This window comes from Glandiceps talaboti, chromosome 3 (genome assembly GCF_964340395.1).
Source record: "Glandiceps talaboti chromosome 3, keGlaTala1.1, whole genome shotgun sequence".
Taxonomy (NCBI): domain Eukaryota; kingdom Metazoa; phylum Hemichordata; class Enteropneusta; family Spengelidae; genus Glandiceps; species Glandiceps talaboti.
The window spans coordinates 3,332,244-3,347,862 of NC_135551.1; the positions used below are offsets into that span (position 1 = coordinate 3,332,244).

The 15,619-nt window shown below is 37.7% G+C and overlaps 1 protein-coding gene across 1 annotated transcript in view; it reads left to right on the forward strand.

Annotated features, from left to right (window-relative positions):
- Positions 1-1,004: 1,004 nt before the first annotated feature.
- LOC144433448 (E3 ubiquitin-protein ligase SHPRH-like) overlaps positions 1,005-15,619 on the forward strand; it is a 55,485-nt gene continuing 40,870 nt past the window's right edge. Inside the window, exons 1-6 of the mRNA XM_078121766.1 lie at positions 1,005-1,349; positions 2,603-3,399; positions 5,243-5,470; positions 8,527-8,611; positions 11,818-11,962; positions 12,443-14,272. Of these exons, the coding sequence (XP_077977892.1) occupies positions 2,607-3,399; positions 5,243-5,470; positions 8,527-8,611; positions 11,818-11,962; positions 12,443-14,272 (3,081 nt within the window). The 5' untranslated portion in view covers positions 1,005-1,349; positions 2,603-2,606. The remainder of the gene's footprint in view (positions 1,350-2,602; positions 3,400-5,242; positions 5,471-8,526; positions 8,612-11,817; positions 11,963-12,442; positions 14,273-15,619) is intronic.

Sequence of the window (15,619 nt, forward strand, 5' to 3'; positions counted from 1 at the left end):
TTATTCATAGCCTTTCAGGTAATATTTCCAAGCTTTAAAAGGCTAACGTAAATGTAAGTTTTAAATGAGTTTCCCATGTCACATAAAAATGGGCCTGTAACATTGGTATAGGGGCATTAATATTGCTTGTATAGTAAAGTCACCGGTATGTTAGAGAACTTCAGGTGGTCACACCTAGTGTATAATAGAAACTGGAATCTAATGAGATGTGGTGATTTGTAGTGTCAATAATATGTAGTGTCCAAAATAAAAAGTGTATTAATCCCTTCAGACAAGTTCATACTGACGAGTAGAACAATTTAGATTAACTTTTTTTATAAACTATCTATGAAGATTACCATATGAAACCTTCAAGTTCACTTTTGCCTTTAAGTGCAATATAAGTGAAGCATTGATTGCGAAACAGCCAAGTACTTACATGACATGTTCTGTAACTATTGTGGTAGGTAGGTAATACACGTATATGTATATGTATAGTTATGTTTGAACTAATAAGTAATGTCTTATTTAAAAAATCATGTAAGAAACAGGGACAAGAACATATATTTACATGTACCACATTTCAGACAAGGCTATATGCCATTGTTGAAAGGATTTTTTTCTTCCATCACAGTTCAAAACACAATGACCCCTATGCACAACTTTCAAAACAGCTTTAAACCCCCCCCCCCCCGCCAATTTGAAAAACCCGACTGAAGAACTTACTGACCTGTCCCTAAAGGCAGTACGAAAAGGAATTTGTTAGTGTTGAATGTGAGAAATTCGACAGAAAATTGTTGTCTCTCCCTAAAGCCTACATGAAATAAACTGTCGGGTTAGGAAGTATTTTACTTTTATTGTTGACTTGTATGTTTGTTTGATTTACGTCGTTGCTGGATGCGTAGGAGTTTGCCAACCCCTCCGGTATATTTTTGTGCGACGTTGGCGGCGAGCTTCACTAGCACTGGAGGCATTTAGTTACAAACAATTCCACATCAAACCTTTTTGTTTACTTCCGGTATAGCTAGCTCGCTGGCTGCAGGCACACAGCACACGACTTTGTAATGCTGTGTCAGCTGATTTGGTATTGATTATGTTATATTTTTTATTTGCAATTTGCTGAAGTAGGCATCTTCCAAGGTAACCATAACAAACTAACGTAGACTGCATTGTTAGACAAGGGTTATTACTGCAGAGAAATCACTACGGGATGTGTATTCGCTAATGAGATATCATCAGGTGTCCAGATCGACTGAGCCAAGTTAGCTCCAGAAATCGCACATCCCTTCCCAACTTCAAGAGCAGGCTGCCAGAAGTAGGATCGTCTATGAGAAAACAACGTATCTGTTCAAGTTGGCGTCACTATAAAGGTAAGACTGCAATATTCCAACGTACAAAACATGAATTTTATCACTTATGAGATCAAAGTGACCCATTCCCAGCCAGTGATGGCTTCTTCCTAGCGGTACATGCTTGGAGTGTACACCCTAGAACAGTAAAGCTAAAGCGTCTTCCTAGTCCGGCTTGCAGAAAGCATGGATGTATTAGACTCACTAATACATCCATGCAGAAAGGGACTCCATTCTGACAATGGAGAAGGCAAGGGACATTATCAGAAGCGACTCCTAACATACTCCATCCACAGTCCCCCTATTAGTACTATAGGGACTGTACTCCATACACTTGTGCAAACTGAACTTAGGTTTTTCCATTCCATGAGAGATCAACTAATACATCCGTGGTATACATGTATATCGCACTCACGATTATTGTTTGGGCGTCATAGCATAATATATCAATGATTTGGTTCGTCTTGGTATATTAATTAATATTTAATTCATTTATTTCTCCACTCAATAATTCCTTTTAGTATTCAGAAATAAATTGAGGTGGCTATAATAATACATAGTGTGGACTGGATTTCTAACTAAACCACATATTGGTCAAAGTCCCTCAATCAGCACAAAAAGTGAACCCCAGCTGCTATAGTGACATAAACAGTGTACATGTATACACGTGTATGTAGCATCCTGAGTAGACTGTCGACAGTCTACATCCTGAGTTGAAAATTTACTATATTTGGACATTACATAATTACCCCAATAAAGACTAACTTGATGAGGGACTGTGTTATTACTCTGTAAGTGTGTTACAAGGTCACAGTTATCCAGATTAGGCCTTATAATTACCAGTACCATTTTCATTGCCAAGTTGATGCTTTCTTGTTTTTATTTTTTGAAAACATTTTGCAACTGTTTTGTTTTTATTCAGTGTACATGTATATACATGTACATGTGAATGTCCTGATGTGAAATGGACAAGAAATGAAATGTACAAGTACTTGCCCCAATAATTGAGTTCTTTGTTTCAATGAGTGTGTTGTCATGGTGAATGGTTAATTGCAATAAATGCTTTTTGATACCAAAACTTGTTGTGTTGTTGCTACATGTACATGAACTCACAATCTGGGTTTTATTTATAGATAAAAAAAAACCAGATGGATCTCTCTGAGTTTAGGCCACAAGTAGTCCAAATTGACCAATGAAGTCCCTAAGCATGCTCTTAAACTATTCATTTATAATAATAGTAATGGTATTTCATTTCCGGTTTTATCTGATAACAGCAAGATGCCCAGGAAGAGGAAAGGAGTTCCACAAAGAGTAGATGAAGACAAGAGACAGTGTTTGTCATGGAACATGCTAGAAGATATCAATGCTACTACAACTCAATCAGAGGAAACATTAAATCATCTACCACAAGTCAAACCTGTAATCTCATTGGCTGAAACTATTGATAACTCTAATCACCCAAGTGAAATTGACCAATCGATATGCTCCATACAAAATGTTGAGAATACTATCAGCCAATCAGAATACAACAATATCTGGGAAGCAGCAGACTACAGTATAACAGTTCACAACTCTCTAAAAGTGAAATCATGTGATTGGTCATGCAAATTAGGAACATTTACTGTTCAACTCAGTCAATATTTGGCAAATAATGATAAAGGTGAAGAGTGGACTGCTCCTGAACAATTACCAAATGATGACAAACTATCTCTCTTTATCAACAAAGGAAACAACCTTCATCATCTTATATATGATTGCTATGGCAACAATGAAAACATGAGTGGTGTTACTTCAATCAATATGTACAAGTGTTTTAAGATTGACATTAAAATACCCAAACTGCAGTACTTAGATGATTTGGAAATCTTACATCAATATGCATCAGGGAGACTACTCAGGGTGGTGAAAAATCAATATTATCATGTGACTGCTGAGATGACCTTTGACCTGTACTTACTGAAGTCAGTGCTGAGTAAACTGAAGTATCCAAGCCAACCAGGTAATCCTGGTAAACGTCAATACAGTTGTCTGCAGGGATTGATGCAATGGTTCTATGGAATCCCTATTTATGGTGAGTAATGATGGAAAGCTATTTTTTTTTGTTCAGTGTAAATAGTTCCTCTCAAAAGTTACTGATAGTTATACATGTAGTATCATACAGTTCCAAGTCAGTTTACCAAGTCAGTTTACTTGATTTAACAGAAGACAAGGGTGACTCATTTGTCTGAGGTGAATTAATAACCCTGTCCTCGACTGATATGGTCCTTAATCCATGTCAAAGCCACTTTCTTGTCCACACTTAAATTTCAAAGATAGATTTGATTCGCATTAGTATACCTACATGTAACATGCCACAATGCAAAAACACAGAAGAAAAAGTCTTCAAAATCATATTAAACCCTACAATTATTGCAGTTACTCAAGCCCAAATATCATGTTACTTTACGTGATAAAACGTAACATTGCAACTTCATACATAAATAACAATTAACAGCCCATAATTAGGATTAAAAGATTATCGCTACAGCAAATAAGTGACATCATCACAGCTGTGTTTCTAGTCTGTATTTTTAATGGTCTGAGATTCATGCTACAGACATGATAAAAAGTCTTGTTTGGGTCATGAAGTGTGATTTTGGGTTGAAAAGCTTAATAAACTCAAAAACTACTAGGCAGATTGGTCTGAAATTTGATGGGAACATTCTTAGGGGCATTTAGATTGAGAAGTGTTCAGGACATAATGATCCCATCTGTGATTTGCAAATTAGGGTTAAAAATGTGTCTTTTTGGTCAAAAATCTTTAATTCCAAAACTACTGAGCAGATTGGGCTAAAATTTAATGGGGATGTATCTGGGGGTATATAGATGTAGAAGTATTAAGCATATAATGATCTCATCAGTGATATGCAAATAAGGTGCAACAATGTGAATTTTGGTCAAAAACTTAATATATCTCAAAAATTACTAGGTCAAAGAGACTGAAACTTGGTGAGATGTTTTTAGAAAAGTTATTCTGCAGATTTTCTTCTGAACATTTTCACACAATTGGCCCTAGCAACTATGACCACACCCTTAGCAACAACCAAATGGCAGTATATTTTGGTCAAATAACATCATCATCTGGTAAGCAAGTGAGTAAACATTCAACAAATGTGTATAAACTTCCGAAGCAACCATGACCATGCCCATAGCAACAGCCAAATGGTGGTGGTGTATTTCACAAAGATAACAGGCATTCTTTGACAAGTGTGTAAACATTCAAAAAGTGTATGCAAATGTCCCTGGCAACAAGAACACGCCCATAGCATTATATGTATTGAAAAGATAATGGAGATTAATAGACAAATGAATAAACATTCAATAAATTCATGTAAATGTGCCTAGCAACAAGCCCACACCCATAGCAACAGCCAAATGGTCACATACATGTATATTGCAAAGATAACATTAAGGATTCATAGACAAGTGAACGAACATTCAAAAAATGTATGCAAATATGTCTAACAACATGACCACACCCATAGCAACAGCCAGTCCCTCTGTTTAAAAATGATTACAATAGTTTTGACTATAATGGTCCTCATGGGTAAGTCATGGTGAGTCAACAGAGAGATCAATTTGGATGAGATGTCCCTATAAGTCTGACCTCTACATGGACATGATTGAGCTGTGGGATGAAAGAGAATGGTTGACAAATAAAAAAAAATAGATTTCAAGAGCAACTTTGCATTACCAAAAATTGGCCATGATGAAAATTTTGGCCCACACTTTGCCAAATCTGGAGTGCCCTCTTGAGATGCAAAGTGGCTAGTACTTTTAATAACCACAATATACATGTAGTATGGTATAGTGTCAACCACACTACAATAAGTGGTCACATATAACATCACAGCAAGTATGTTTTATTTTCTCAGACAACCACAACAGAGAGTTAGAAACAGGCAGAAAGGAACCCCTTCAAGATATCAATGCTCTATTTGATACTGTTCGAGATTGTCATGAGAATGAAGATAGAATATCAAGTGTGAATCCACAGCATATCAGTCTCCTGCCACAACTCAGGCCTTACCAGTGTCATGGGGTGCGCTGGATGCTGGAAAGAGAGAATTATGGGAAAAAGAAGGAGTCTGTGGAAGAACAAGGTAGGAAAACCAAACAATAACAGGTTTGTTAGTCCCCGCGGACGAAGTCCGGAACGGGGACTTACGGATTGGGTTCCGTCTGTCCGTGTGTCCGTGCGTCTGTCCGTCCGTCCGTCCGCAGTCATTTCTTGGAGATGCCTGGACCGATTTTTTTCAAACTTGGTACAGGGGCAACATGCTATGGCATACATATGCACGTCAGTTTGTTTTATGATACGATCCAATATGGCCGCCTAGCAGCCATTTTGTTTGCGAATTTTCCCTGTCTAAAGCCATAACTCAGACATATTCATTGTTATCATGATACGATCCAATATGGCTGCCTAGCAGCCATTTTGTTTGCGAATTTTCCATGTCCAAAGCCATAACTCAGACATGCTTGAACAGATCTCATTCAAAGTTGGTATTAGGACAGTGTTCTATGACATACATGTGCATATCCATTTTCATCGTGACATGATCCAATATGGCTGCCTAGCAGCCATTTTGTTTGCGAATTTTCCATGTCCAAAGCCATAACTCAGACATGCTTGAACAGATCTCATTCAAAGTTGGTATTAGGACAGTGTTCTATGACATACATGTGCATATTCATTGTTGTCGTGATACGATCCAATATGGCCGCCTGGCAGCCATTTTGTTTGCGAATTTTCCCTGTCTAAAGCCATAACTCAGACATGCTTTAACAGATCTCATTCAAAGTTGGTATTAGGACAGTGTTCTATGACATACATGTGCATATTCATTGTTATCATGATACGATCCAATATGGCTGCCTAGCAGCCATTTTGTTTGCAAATTTTCCATGTCCAAAGCCATAACTCGGACATGCTTAAACAGATCTCATTCAAAGTTGGTATTAGGACAGTGTTCTATGACATACATGTGCATATCCATTTTCATCGTGACATGATCCAATATGGCTGCCTGGCAGCCATTTTGTTTGTGAATTTTCCATGTCCAAAGCCATAACTCAGACATGCTGAACAGATCTCATTCAAAGTTGGTATTAGGACAGTGTTCTATGACATACATGTGCATATTCATTGTTATCATGATACGATCCAATATGGCTGCCTAGCAGCCATTTTGTTTGCAAATTTTCCATGTCCAAAGCCATAACTCGGACATGCTTAAACAGATCTCATTCAAAGTTGGTATTAGGACAATGTTCTATAACATACATGTGCATATCCATTTTCGTTGTGATACGATCCAATATGGCTGCCTGGCAGCCATTTTATTTGCAAGTTTTCCATGTCCAAAGCCATAACTCGGACATGCTTGAACAGATCTCATTCAAAGTTGGTATTAGGACAGTGTTCTATGACATACATGTGCATATCCATTTTCGTTGTGATACGATCCAATATGGCTGCCTGGCAGCCATTTTATTTGCAAATTTTCCATGTCCAAAGCCATAACTCGGACATGCTTGAACAGATCTCATTCAAAGTTGGTATTAGGACAGTGTTCTATGACATACATGTGCATATCCATTTTCGTTGTGATACGATCCAATATGGCTGCCTGGCAGCCATTTTATTTGCAAATTTTCCATGTCCAAAGCCATAACTCAAGGGATACTCTCTCTTGTGACACCTACATGTAGATTACTGTTGTATTCAAGTTACCCTCCCCCAACTACATGTAGATTACTGTTGTACTCAAGTTACCCTCCCCCAAACTACATGTAGATTACTGTTGTACTCAAGTTACCCTCCCCCCACCTACATGTAGATTACTGTTGTACTCAAGTTACCCTCCCCCCACCTACATGTAGATTACTGTTGTACTCAAGTTACCCTCCCCCCACCTACATGTAGATTACTGTTGTACTCAAGTTACCCTCCCCCCACCTACATGTAGATTACTGTTGTACTCAAGTTACCCTCCCCCCACCTACATGTAGATTACTGTTGTACTCAAGTTACCCTCCTCCCAACTACATGTAGATTACTGTTGTACTCAAGTTACTCTCCCCCCAACTACATGTAGATTACTGTTGTACTCAAGTTACCCTCCCCCAACTACATGTAGATTACTGTTGTACTCAAGTTACCCTCCCCCCACCTACATGTAGATTACTGTTGTACTCAAGTTACCCTCCCCCAACTACATGTAGATTACTGTTGTACTCAAGTTACCCTCCCCCACCTACATGTAGATTACTGTTGTACTCAAGTTACCCTCCCCCACCTACATGTAGATTACTGTTGTACTCAAGTTACCCTCCCCCACCTACATGTAGATTACTGTTGTACTCAAGTTACCCTCCCCCCACCTACATGTAGATTACTGTTCTACTCAAGTTACCCTCCCCCCATCTACATGTAGATTACTGTTGTACTCAAGTTACCCCCCCCCCACCTACATGTAGATTACTGTTGTACTCAAGTTACCCTCCCCCACCTACATGTAGATTACTGTTGTACTCAAGTTACCCTCCCCCATCTACATGTAGATTACTGTTGTACTCAAGTTACCCTCCCCCCACCTACATGTAGATTACTGTTGTACTCAAGTTACCCTCCCCTACCTACATGTAGATTACTGTTGTACTCAAGTTACCCTCCCACCCACCTACATGTAGATTACTGTTGTACTCAAGTTACCCTCCCCTACCTACATGTAGATTACTGTTGTACTCAAGTTACCCTCCCCTACCTACATGTAGATTACTGTTGTACTCAAGTTACCCTCCCCCCATCTACATGTAGATTTATACTGTTGTACTCAAGTCCCCCCCATCTACATGTAGATTTATACTGTTGTACTCAAGCCCCCCCCCACCCACCCACCCACCCACCCACCCACCCACCCACCCACCTACATGTAGATTACTGTTGTACTCAAGCATAATCATGTATACAGTGGTGTTCATACCTGTATTAGAGTGGTAATGTGGTGTGTTCATACCTGTACTAGAGTGGTAATGTAATGTGTTCATACCTGTACTAGAGTGGTAATGTAATGTGTTCATACCTGTACTAGAGTGGTAATGTAATGTGTATGGCTGCTTTTAACAATGAGGTTTAACATTTTGTATTTTCCAGAGGTACAACTACAAGTCCATTCTTTGTGGAAAGAAATAACAAGTGAAGACAATAAAGTATTTTACTTCAATATTTACAATGGAGAGTAAGTCAAATTTATTTACAATGGAGAGTAAGTCATTTATTTACAATGGAGAGTAAGTCACATTTATTTGTTGAATCTACTGAAGTAGTAAACCTAGATACCGTAAACCTAGATACCGTACACCTAGATACCATAAACGTAGATACCATAAACCTAGATACTGTAAACCTAGATACTGTAAACCTAGATACTGTAAACCTAGATACTGTAAACCTAGATACCATAAACGTAGATACCATAAACGTAGATACTGTAAACCTAGATACCGTACACCTAGATACCATAAACCAAGATACCATAAACGTAGATACTGTAAACCTAGATACTGTAAACCTAGATACCGTACACCTAGATACTGTAAACCTAGATACCGTAAACCTAGATACCGTAAACCAAGATACCATAAACGTAGATACTGTAAACGTAGATACTGTAAACCTAGATACTGTAAACCTAGATACTGTAAACCTAGATACCGTACACCTAGATACCGTAAACCAAGATACCATAAACGTAGATACTGTAAATCTAGATACTGTAAACCTAGATACCATAAACCAAGATACCATAAACCTAGATACCGTAATCGTAGATACTGTAAACCTAGATACTATAAACTTAGATACCGTAAACCTAGATACTGTAAACGTAGATGCTGTAAACCTAGATACTGTAAACCTAGATACTGTAAACGTAGATACTGTAAACCTAGATACTGTAAACCTAGATACTGTAAATGTAGATACTGTAAACCTAGATACTGTAAATCTAGATACCGTAAATCTAGATACCGTAAACCTAGATACCGTAAACCTAGATACTGTAAATCTAGATACTGTAAACCTAGATACTGTAAATCTAGATACTGTAAATCTAGATACCGTAAACCTAGATACTGTAAACCTAGATACTGTAAACGTAGATACTGTAAACCTAGATACTGTAAACCTAGATACTGTAAATGTAGATACTGTAAACCTAGATACTGTAAACCTAGATACTGTAAACCTAGATACTGTAAACCTAGATACTGTAAACCTAGATACCATAAACCTAAATACCATAAATCTAGATGCTGTAAACCTAGATACTGTAAACCTAGATACTGTTAACCTAGGTACTGTTAACCTAGATACTGTAAACCTAGATACTGTAAACCTAGATACTGTAAACCTAGATACCGTAAACCTAGATACTATAAACCTAGATACTGTAAACCTAGATACTGTAAACTTAGATACTGTAAACCTAGATACTGTAAACTTAGATACTGTAAACCTAGATACTGTAAACCTAGATACCGTAAACCTAGATACTATAAACCTAGATACCATAAACCTAGAGACTGTAAACCTAGATACTGTAAACCTAGATACTGTAAACATAGATACCATAAACCTAGATACTGTAAATGTAGATACTGTAAACCTAGATACTGTAAACTTAGATACTGTAAACCTAGATACCGTAAATGTAGATACTGTAAACCTAGATACTGTAAATGTAGATACTGTAAACCTAGATACTGTAAACTTAGATACTGTAAACCTAGATACCGTAAATGTAGATACTGTAAACCTAGATACTGTAAATGTAGATACTGTAAACCTAGATACTGTAAATGTAGATACTGTAAATCTAGATACCGTAAATCTAGATACCGTAAACCTAGATACCGTAAACCTAGATACTGTAAATCTAGATACTGTAAACCTAGGTACTGTTAACCTAGATACTGTAAACCTTGATACTGTAAATCTAGATACTGTAAACCTAGATACTGTAAACCTAGATGCTGTAAACCTAGATACCGTAAACCTAGATACTGTAAACCTAGATACTGTAAACCTAGATACCATAAACCTAGATACCATAAACCTAGATACTGTAAACCTAGATACTGTAAACCTAGATACCATAAACCTAGATACTGTAAACCTAGATACCATAAACCTAGATACTGTAAATCTAGATACTGTAAACCTAGATACCATAAACCTAGATACCATAAACCTAGATACTGTAAACCTAGATACCATAAACCTAGATACTGTAAACCTAGATACCATAAACCTAGATACCATAAACCTAGATACCATAAACCTAGATACCATAAACCTAGATACTGTAAACCTAGATACCATAAACCTAGATACCATAAACCTAGAGACTGTAAACCTAGATACTGTAAACCTAGATACCATAAACCTAGATACTGTAAATCTAGATACTGTAAACCTAGATACCGTAAACCTAGATACTGTAAACCTATATACTGTAAACCTAGGTACTGTTAACCTAGATACTGTAAACCTAGATACTGTAAACCTAGATACCATAAACCTAGATACCATAAACCTAGATACTGTAAACCTAGATACTGTAAACCTAGATACCATAAACCTAGATACTGTAAACCTAGATACTGTAAACCTAGATACTGTAAACCTAGATACTGTAAACCTAGATACTGTAAACCTAGGTACTGTTAACCTAGATACTGTAAACCTAGATACTGTAAATGTAGATACTGTAAACCTAGAAGGCATTTTAGTCTTTATTTATTTTTGACTAATTACCAGACTGGTACATTGTGTTCTTGTACAAGAAGGCATTTTAGTCACTATTTATTTTGAAGTCTTTGTTTTCCAGGAAAATAAGCAAATATAAGCCTTTACTGAGAATTTCCAGGTTTACAGTATTTTACTGTGTCTTCAAATTTACATTGTACATCTAATAATACTTGGCTAAAAGTTACAAAGCTGTTAGAATGAAAACATACATACATTATATACAGTCACCACCCACCCAATGCTACATGGCTAAAAGTTACAAGCTGTTAGAATGAAAACATGCATACATTATACAGTCACCACCCACCCAATGCTACATGGCTAAAAGTTACATAACTGTTAGAATGAAAACATACATAGATTATACAGTCACCATCCACCCAATGCTACATGGCTAAAAGTTACATAGCTGTTAGAATGAAAACATACATAGATTATACAGTCACCATCCACCCAATGCTACATGGCTAAAAGTTAAACTTACTCTCCCTGTTAATTGTGTTCCCCCCAATACACCAACCTTCATCTCAAATGAAAGGTATTGTGAGTGCTTTACACAGTTTGAGTTGAACTGTCAAGTCAATATTGCTGGATACATGTACATGTTTCTATTTGATAATTAATGTCTTACAGAATTGTGCTGGAGAAGCCAACTCAGGTTGTACAGCACCCAGGTGGTATTTTGGCTGATGAAATGGGTTTAGGTAAAACTGTGGAAGTGTTGGCATGTATGTTATTGCATCCAAGAACTGATTTATCTGATAATAATCACAAACAGGTAAGATACATTGTTTAGAAAATGAGATAAATGTTATAGTTTGTGTCCCCCCACTATGGAATACTTTAATGGGTTTTGTCTGCATACTATAATGTCCAAAGCCATAACTCAGACACGCTTGAACAGATCTCATTCAAAGTTGGTATTAGGGCAGTGTTCTATGACATGTGCTTATCCATTTTCGTCGTGATATGATCCAATATGGCTGCCTGACAGCCATTTTGTTTGCAAATTTTCCATGTCCAAAGCCATAATTCAGACATGTTTGAACAGGTAAGTTATTGTGTACAATATTATGAGGCAGTAAGTTATTGTGCACAATATAATGAGGCAGGAAGTTAGTGTGTACAATATTACAAGGCAGTAAGTTGTTGTACCTGACAAAATATTTTGATATAAAATCCAAAATATAGTGTAGTACATAAACTATTAAAATGTGTTATGTTAATTTATAGTTTTGTCATGTTTCTGTTTTTACAGATTGAAAAAAATGAAAAGAATTATTATAAAAATGATGTTGATGAAATAGATACCAAGGTATCACCAGGTGATGGGAATCAACCAGGAGGAATTGATGTTACCATGCCAACAGATGTAGACTTGTCTAAAAATGATAAAGATCATACCGATATACAGGGACAGTCTTCAACTTGTCAGTCTTTCAAAAATGTCTTTCAAACTTTCAGGGTGGGTGAGATGGAATGCAATAATGAAAATGAGAAAAGTGGCATCATTTCTCTTGATAACAAATTTACAGAGCAACAAAGTAGCAATAACACAACTCATGAAATGGATTGTGATTCAGGGAAGCAAAGAGGTGGACTGGGAAAGATACCTGAAATGGGTTGTGATTCAGGGAAGCAAAGAGGTGGACTGGAAAAGATACCTGAAATGGATTGTGATTCAGGGAAGCAAAGAGGTGGACTGGAAAAGATACCTGAAATGGATTGTGATTCAGGGAAGCAAAGAGGTGGACTGGGAAAGATACCTGAAATGGATTGTGATTCAGGGAAGCAAAGAGGTGGACTGGAAAAGATACCTGAAATGGATTGTGATTCAGGGAAGCAAAGAGGTGGACTGGGAAAGATATCTGAAATGGATTGTGATTCAGGGAAGCAAAGAGGTGGACTGGGAAAGATACCTGAAATGGATTGTGATTCAGGGAAGCAAAGAGGTGGACTGGAAAAGATACCTGAAATGGATTGTGATTCAGGGAAGCAAAGAGGTGGACTGGAAAAGATATCTGAACTTGCAACAAAACAGAAGAGTTATGAGAATGACGGTTTTGTACCCATAAATGAAACTGAAAGCAAGCTTAGGGGTGAGCCTGCAAAGGAGATGGATGTTGCTATGGAGAATGATTTTCAAAGCTGTGAAAGTTCAAGAGTTACACACAGCACTGATATCTTTGTCACTAGGTCTAAATATCAACCATGTGTATATAGTTGCAACAAGGAACAAAACATTCTGCAAAGAGAAACTCAGGAAGTTTTTATGTGTGCACAGAAAGAAGATGTGTGTAAAGAAACTGGGGAAATAAATACTGATGGTTCAGGTACTCCTCTTACTAATGTGAAGTCTATAAATAACTCTACAGAGGAGTTGGCAGATGGGAGAAAAACAAATGAAGATGTATGTAGCCAGACATCAAAACAGAATGAAGATAGACTACATAGAGATGAAACTGTCCATTGTGAAGACCATAGTCAATCTGATGCAGTGGCAAATTATATGAAGGAAGAAGTTTCTGAAGTTAAAGTGCAATCTGATGAAATGATAGAAAAAAGTAAGAAGTATGAGAACAGCCAGAACTGCAATGACAAACATGCACACACCATTGCTGAAAACAACCAGAACTGCAATGACAAACATGCAGATACCATTGCTGAAAACAACCAGAACTTCAATGATAAACATGGAGATACCATTGCTGAAAACAACCAGAACGTTGATGACAAACATGCTGACAGCACTGCAAAGAACACCCTGAATTCTGATGGGTGGCAGAAGGTTGACGAAGAGGCATTCCTCATGGAAACAAGTGATGGCACAACTAAATCTACAGACTTTGAACACAACCAGCAGAAACAGACCAAAAAGAAAGTTCCATACTGGTCCCGGTTTAAGGCCAAGAAAAAAGTTCAGTTTCAGTGTATTTGTGGAATAAAGGAAGCAGACGAGAAGAAAGACAAAAAACTGAGGGTTAAATGTTCGCAATGTGGTTTATGGCAACATGCAGAGTGTGTCAACTATGACTTTGAACATGCTGACCATATTGAATATCATTGTCCACACTGCTTGGTTGCTATGGTAACTATTTGATTTTAACATTGACTATATTACAATTATAGTATTATATTGGTTAGAATTACTACATGTACATTTGTAAAATCCAATGATGCTGTTTGCTCAACCTGATGTGTATTACTAGTGTACAAAATAACCAGGTGACTTCTATTAGGACTAGCAGTTATAGAGTTATGACTCGGTGACTTGTAGAGTTATGACCAGGTGACTTGGAGAGTTATGACTAGGTGACTTGTAGAGTTATGACCAGGTGACTTGTAGAGTTATGACCAGGTGACTTGTAGAGTTATGACCAGGTAACTTGTAGAGTTATGACAAGGTGACTTGTAGAGTTATGACCAGGTGACTTGTAGAGTTATGACCAGGTGACTTGTAGAGTTATGACCAGGTAACTTGTAGAGTTATGACCAGGTGACTTGTAGAGTTATGACCAGGTGACTTGTAGAGTTATGATCAGGTGACTTGTAGCGTTATGACCAGGTGACTTGTAGAGTTATGACCAGGTGACTTGTAGCGTTATGACCAGGTGACTTGTAGCGTTATGATCAGGTGACTTGTAGCGTTATGACCAGGTGACTTGTAGAGTTATGACCAGGTGACTTGTAGCGTTATGATCAGGTGACTTGTAGAGTTATGACCAGGTGACTTGTAGCGTTATGATCAGGTGACTTGTAGCGTTATGACCAGGTAACTTGTAGAGTTATGACCAGGTGACTTGTAGAGTTATGACCAGGTGACTTGTAGAGTTATGACCAGGTGACTTGTAGCGTTATGACCAGGTGACTTGTAGCGTTATGACCAGGTGACTTGTAGAGTTACGACCAGGTGACTTGTAGAGTTATGACCAGGTGACTTGTAGAGTTATGACCAGGTGACTTGTAGAGTTATGACCAGGTGTCTTGTAGAGTTATGACCAGGTGACTTGTAGAGTTATGACCAGGTAACTTGTAGAGTTATGACCAGGTAACTTGTAGAGTTATGACCAGGTGTCTTGTAGAGTTACGACCAGGTGACTTGTAGAGTTACGACCAGGTGACTTGTAGCGTTATGACCAGGTGACTTGTAGAGTTATGACCAGGTGACTTGGAGAGTTATGACCAGGTGACTTGTAGAGTTACGACCAGGTGACTTGTAGAGTTACGACCAGGTGACTTGTAGAGTTATGACCAGGTGACTTGTAGAGTTATGACCAGGTGACTTGTAGAGTTACGACCAGGTGACTTGTAGAGTTATGACTAGGTGACTTGTAGAGTTACGACCAGGTGACTTGTAGCGTTATGACCAGGTGACTTGTAGAGTTATGACTAGGTGACTTGTAGAGTTATGACCAGGTGACTTGTAGAGTTATGA